A 7,050-nucleotide genomic window follows, 5' to 3' on the forward strand; every position below is an offset into this window, starting at 1 on the left:
GTTCCCGCCTGGACCGCACAGAAGCTCGGCGAGGGACGGCAGACGGCGGGTGCAGAAGGAAGCGCCTCCCACGTCTCCCAGTGCTGGGGTCGGAGGGCAATGGCTCTTGGAGCACAGCAGCCGTCACCACCGCTTCCAACACCACTAGAGAGAATGAAAAGCCAAGGACCAGGAATCTGGGCGTTGCATTTTTCGGGAGTGCTGAATAAACATGGGAATGTGTATTTAAAGAAATTACCCAGCTTAAACAAACAACTGGGAAAACGTGTTGGATAATTGGATTTTCATAATTATCAGCTATAGCTTAATTTTAGGGTCAGCTAAGACCTGGAAATGACCTAACTAATGGTTAATAGCCTTTAGTAACCTGGTGGCCCTCCGAGCTGGACAGGTGGAGCTTCCTTTTGTGAGTTTTCAAACAAACATTGCATTAATTTTTTTTTGTCATGATCTCTAATAAAAATATGCTTCTATAAATGTATTATTAGAAATATTCCAGTGGGTTCTCATCAGTGGACTTGTTCCTGTAACCCAATCAAAAAGTGGGCTGTGATCATGTAGTAAGACCTCCCTCTGGGATACTAGACAATACACAGACACAAGTGGTTTCCTGATTGCACTTATTCACATACCCAGCGATGAGGTGGCTGTTCCAGCTGGTGGAACTTCAGAAGCGTTAGTCTCATGCTGATTTTAATGTAATGTTGTCACGAATGTTTACAATTCCTCAGATTTCTCAGATGATGCTCTTCCTCATCAAGACACAACTTCAAGGGGATGCTGGGGGAGGTGTATCATAACAAAATCTTCTCTAATTTGGCCCAGACTATTAACTTGGGTAATGTAAAGAATATAAAGCTACTTAGAAGGTAAAAAAGAGTTGTGAATATTCAGAAATAAGGGAAAACCATGTGTATGGCTCCTTTGCTTTAATTTGAAATGGAAATAGACCTGTATGTAGTCAGGAGATAGAGATGACAGAGATAGAGATAGAAATAGAGAGATAGATAGAGATAGATAGAGATATGTATCTCCAAGAAAAAAGACTCACCTGATTTGAAGTGTCACTGGTCTGATTGTGATTTCTTTATTCCAAACCCGTTGGATACAAGGGATAGTTAACAAAAACGGTCTTTAATGTGGTACCTCCTTGCTGCTCTGCAGCCAGCCTTGTGCAGTCCCTCCAATAAAGTGAGAAAAGATGGGCTTACTACCTAACTTCTTTCCACTCAGGTAGTAAAAGAGAAGAGAATTATTGCTTTCTACTCTTTTCTACAAAAAGTGAAGAAGTGTTCAAGGAACTTAGAGAATCCACGGAGTCCAGGGCAGGACCTGAGACTATAAGCATCTTCTGTTAGGATACGAATGGGTTCAGGCCCTCCCTTATCTTTCAAGACAGGGTAGTATGTCCTGTTTTCAGCTCTGTTCCTCACCATGGTCTTGAATGCAGTAAAGAAATCTGTGTGATTAATGTTAATATTGGCAATAATTAGTTTTGCTAAGGTAAACATTATGAAAATCTTTTTATTAACTGAAGCTTACTTCTTTCAAAATGTTCTTTGAGATGCCTGTTTTTAGGGAAGAATTACCTTTAGAGCTATTAGCTATTGTTTATCCTCTTATGGATTTTCTAAAAAGACCACTGTATTTAAGGTAATTATTTTCTGCCCTATATTTAGTTTTTAGTCAATGTGTAGCTTTTAATGTGTTAAATATGCACCTAAAAAATATTTCTTCTTTCCAGAGTAAATTATTTGATTCCCAGCACTGGTATTCGTCAATAATTCCCATAAATGGTAAAAGCTGTAAACTCAAAGATATAATTAGATCAGGTATATTTTTTGTTGTCGTTAAAAAGGAAATAGCCTTTTTGCCAAGACTGTCAGTTATAACAACATAAAAGCCAAAGAAAATATTAACATTTTTCACTGTACTTTGTTACTGAACAATGCAAATACTTTTTCTCTATATTAGGAAATCTCGAGAGACTCTCCCAGAGGCATGCATGGGTCTAAATTGCTACCTATTTCTCAACCAAAGGTAGCCTAAACAGTCCTGGAAAGGTTCATTGCATACGTCTTCTGTGGATTTCTGGATTGTTTTCAAAAGACTAGAATTGTGATATTGCTGTCAGGGCCACCTGTTTGAGGCACTGCCTTTTTCCATGGAATAAATTGCTCTTCATGGTCAAAAGAGGTGCTTACGTAGTAGGGGTTTTGTGAGACAGTGGTCTGACAGGATGTTTTCCTTGAGAAGCGGTGTGAAGCTCAGGGACCAGCTTTCCCCCATGTTTGGGGGCAGTCCCCAGGTAGCTGGAATGGGTATGTGAGCCAGAACCCTCCCACAGGGTCCGGCAGAGAGCAACCACCACAGCCGACTGAGTGTGCCCACCTCCCAGGCCATCACAGCTCTGGGTTTGGGTGTGAGCACTGGTACTGCTGACTGGGGCTTCAGTGTGATCTGTAGAGAGCCACAGACATATGATATAGCGAGCCTATGCATATATGAGTTACATTTCTGCTCAGGATGCTGCTTCACTTCTGTCTACCTCCCAGCAAAATTAGCAAAATCATACCCTGCCTACTTCCTTCTGCTGAGAGGAATTGTCCTCATCTATGCCTGGAGGCAGGCAGCTGCCTGTGGCCACCTCAGCTCTCTCCTGCCTCTCCCACTTCTGCTTCACTTGCTGACTCACTGTTAATATCTGTGGGCCTGGGCAGCAAAGCTCCTACTGTCACCCAACCATCATCTAAGCTGAAATAGGCTTAGGGACACTATGACAGAATGTGAGATTCACCAATTCCACCAGGTGGTCCTGTTTCTTGGCTGTTGTTGCTTTTTGTTTTGCTAAGTGACAGGTGAGAGACCGAAGCATTTCCTATTCATACAGACTGACATGATAGAAATGGTTTAATTTAAAATACAATTACTGAAGGATCTGCTGACATGTATAACAGGAAAGGGAATGCATCAAAGTTGTGTTAGAACAAAAAAAAAAGTGTTATTGTCATATGGTTACAAACAAAGACATAAACCCTAAGAGTACTTATTCTGGTGGCAGAAGATCAGAAAAGAGAATAGCAACACTAGTGCTAAATAAGGAGTCACCGTGACTGAAAAAACAAGTAATTAGCTCAAATAAGTGTGCATACGAATACCTATGGGCCACTGATAAATAATGAAAGGGCAGTGAAAAGCAAGTATTAACACAAGCAAATTTTGCTGCAGACTAATGGAAAACATTCCCCCAATATTAATAGCACTTGCTTCACAGATCCTATCTGATGATGTCTGCTTGATATTTACAATAATATGCAGTATTACTGTAAAAGGGACAGTTGTCTTTTAACAACATCGTCCAGAGGAGCGTGCAGTCACACTCACCCAGGGAGGGTTCCCCTGACGGTAAAAGATGCACCAAAACACGGAAGTCTATCAGGAAAACTGGAGTCTCTGGATGATGGATTAACCAGTAAATGGTTAATCACTGGCGTATGTGATTTTAAAAATAAGCAAGGTGTAAAGTTGTATTCTGATCTGGCAGCATGACTCTTAGGAGGGACTTGAGACAGAGATCTTACGTTGTGGTTGTATATATCCAAGCATCTGTGAGCAACTCAGAGCTTGAAGAACTCCCCTGTATGCATGCATATGTTAACAGAGAGACGATAATGTGCAGGGGTAGGAATGAAACATGCATTGTCAGGTATCTGCACGTAGCTGTCTGATGAATGTTAGAGACATTTACACTGAGGTGGGCACCTGTAGCTCAGTTCAGACAGCTGAGTCTTACAATCTTATAGTGCTGATTTCTGATTAGTATACACCAAAACTTTGATTAATGCCTACAAATGTGTGTTTAGATATACTGCAATCAATATGCCTAGTTAAGGGTTGAGTAGATAACACTTGATCGATGCGTTGAAACTATTAATAAAGACAGTTTCTTCAGTGTTGTTTTGGAGAAAGTGACAAGAGTAGTGCCTGTACCAAGCACACAGAAGTGTGCTTTATTCATATTTTGACAGCTCAAAGGTGGTGTTGAATCTGGCTTTATTTTCCTGTAGAAATGTGAAATGTTGATGAATTTGGTTGTCCTGCAAGAGATGGTTGTCATTTCCAAATGACCCCTCTAAGTCTATGACCATTCCTCCTCCTGAGATGCAGCTCATTTATTGTGGGTTATTGCCTCTCCCTTCTCTCCTACCTACATGACACATTGTCCGCTGTCTTGGTAGTCACAATGTTTGCACTGCCTTTCCATTTAGTTCTGCTGATTTTATAATTTTTCCCCCTCCATGCTCTGTATTTAATTTGAGTAGATTCTTAAACATGTAGCTGACATAACTGTGAATTTATTTCCAGTCTGTTATATGTATTGGTTAGAAATATATCACCTTTTTTTTTGAGGAAACATTTCTTCCTTACTAAGATATCACTTTCATATTTGACATCCATAATGATTAAGTAGCATATAGGGAGCAGTTTCTACTTCTAAAAATAATCCAAATAATTGCTCCCTAGCACACTGTTCTTGCAGCATCTGTTGCTAGATTCAAAAGGTAGGATGATATATAAAATCTTGGTTTTCTGGCCACCCAGTGCTTTCAGCGAAACCAGTCTTGCATTCTTTGTATACCCAAATCTCCCAGTGACTATACAGAAAATCTAGGTGCATGAATAACCCAGGACCAGCTGCATGAGTATGGGACTTACACTAACACAGATCTGATATAACTGTTTTTAATTATTTTCTAACCCAGACGAGGATCCAATGTCTCACTGACTTTGGATATGAGCAGTTTGGGAAGCGTTGAACCTTTCATCGCTGTGCCAACCCCACGAGAAAAAGTAGCAATGGAATATCTACAGTCCGCCAGCCGCGTCCTGACACGGCAGCAGCTTCGAGATGCAGTTGCATGTTCTCATTTACTTCAAACAGAATTCATGGTGAGTTTAACAACTAGCTTTAAATGAGGATTGTTTTACATAATTGGTACAACAGAAAATTGGGAAAAAATTTTGGGGGAAAAAATAATAGGGCAACACTTTAATGTCAAAGTACAATTCATTTCCGAAGGGCAGATTAGATAGCTTTGAGGTGGTGTTTTATGTTTATGTACTAAAGCCAGATAAGTAAGTTAGTTTATATCCATGGATAATACAGATTCCTCTGCATTTGAAGTCCCATTCGTAGATGGGACTAATGTTGATTAGAGCTACAGCACAAGCAGCCAGGACTGTAAAGCCATGACAGTTTCAAAGAGATTGTAAAGGCTATCATGACAGAAAACACAGTAATTACTGGAGATTTCATTTATTCCCATGTAAACATCTCATATGTTTGCAATTTGAAGACTAAGTATTTATTCACTATAAATGACATTTTGGAGTAGAGTCTGTCAGTCAAAATATCTTTAACAAGTCCTCGACACAGCAAGCCTGATATGCTCAACACCAAAAAACCTGAAGTGTCCTACAAGCACATGTGATATTAAAAATGGTAGGAATCTAAAATTAAGACAATGGCCAGGTAGAAACAAGTCAAAGCAGAAAAACTTAGTCAGGAAAAACACATTATTTCATATTACTTTAAGAAGACCTGAGAAAGACTGGTATTGCGAAATGGCCAGATGAAGACTGGTTTAAGACCAGTCTTAATACCTCAAATCTTATAATAGATCTACAGAGAAATGTGTGTCCTAACACGTCATGTAAGAGCAGGAAGACCTATACAACCCCTTCAGCAGGGGTCTAACAAAGACATACGAACAGTTTAGTTCTTCTTAAACATGCCAGAACACGTGATCCCTCAGGTTTCATTTTGTTTTCAGTTTGTGCATGTAAGTCAGCAGAATAGATGATGAATGCCACCTTCCTCTAAAAGTAGTTTTCACTATGAATAATTGCATCCTGCAAAGCAGTCCTTTTATTCACCTTTTAAAAGCTGGGGTTTGTAGTAAAAGTCATTTGCTTAAGAAAAATTGATCCCTCAGTTGTTTAAGCATTCCACATACTTTTATCACCATTTATGCCACTGGTTCTCTGCCATCCTGCTGCTTAGGCAGGAAGAACTAACTTTGTTGTGCTTAAACTCTCAATTTTAGGAGAGTTTGTATAGACAAATTGCACCTCTGCAGGATTCCGTTTACCCAGATCCTCTCACACAGCATTGGTGCATGGTTTTGGGGCAATAGAGACACACATTTTATTTATCCCTCAGGGGGCCACAACATTACGCTGGTCATTCAGTGTTTCCACAGAATTTTATTGAAAAGATCATGACTTGTCTATTCCATTTTTAGACCATTTTTTTAAAATGTGTTTTAAGATGAAACTGTTGAACGGTATCTGTTTAATATCTTCCTTGCTACAGATAATAGCTTTAGTAGGAACTTCAGGCATGTAAAGAACGCAGTATATATCCCTCGCTTGTTCTGCTTACTCAGCTTGTTTTAACTAGCTAAAGAAATACAAGAAGACAGTCTTCTTGAAACTAAAATTATTAGTTACCATGCTATTTGCAATCTGCTGGGCTTATTTTTCCCCACGTTAGCAGGATCATTAACCCCATAATACCCTTATTTTTGTTCTGGAATAACCTCTTTCTTTTCACAGCCAGTTTCAGAATAAGTGACTTGCCTGTGGCTGTGATCCACAGGGTATTGTCAGACTTCTGTCTGTGCCCTTGGCCCCACAAGTACTTACTACTGGGAGGAGCCCACTGACTAGAAAGTATTTACAGGATGTAAGTGATTAATATTATTAATTGACCTTGTTGGCCCTGAGAAATGCATTTCTGTTTTCAACTTGTTGGCATTTCTGCATCTGTCAGTAACTCGCCAATTGATGAACTATTTTAAAATTGCAGCAGGCACTGAGAGAGAGACAGCCAGGCAGCTGGAAGAGTCCCACTGACCTTCTCCTCTTGTTGTGCAGGCAGAGTACTCTTCCTCACGCATCTTTTTCCAGCCTCTATAGATGCCAGATGTAGATCACATTAAACATGGGGTTAATGTATTCCTCTCTCTCGGCTGGTATATAGTTCAG

At 39.9% G+C, this 7,050-nt stretch overlaps 1 protein-coding gene across 1 annotated transcript in view; it reads left to right on the forward strand.

Moving 5' to 3' along the window:
* PTPRR (protein tyrosine phosphatase, receptor type, R) overlaps positions 1–7,050 on the forward strand; it is a gene marked incomplete at its 5' end in the record, with an annotated part of 134,833 nt that overhangs the window by 97,265 nt on the left and 30,518 nt on the right. Inside the window, one exon of the mRNA XM_010134139.1 lies at positions 4,764–4,950. Coding sequence (XP_010132441.1) covers positions 4,764–4,950 — 187 coding nt within the window. The remainder of the gene's footprint in view (positions 1–4,763; positions 4,951–7,050) is intronic.

Source organism: Buceros rhinoceros, unplaced genomic scaffold (assembly GCF_000710305.1).
Source record: "Buceros rhinoceros silvestris isolate BGI_N320 unplaced genomic scaffold, ASM71030v1 scaffold10714, whole genome shotgun sequence".
Lineage (NCBI taxonomy): Eukaryota > Metazoa > Chordata > Aves > Bucerotiformes > Bucerotidae > Buceros > Buceros rhinoceros.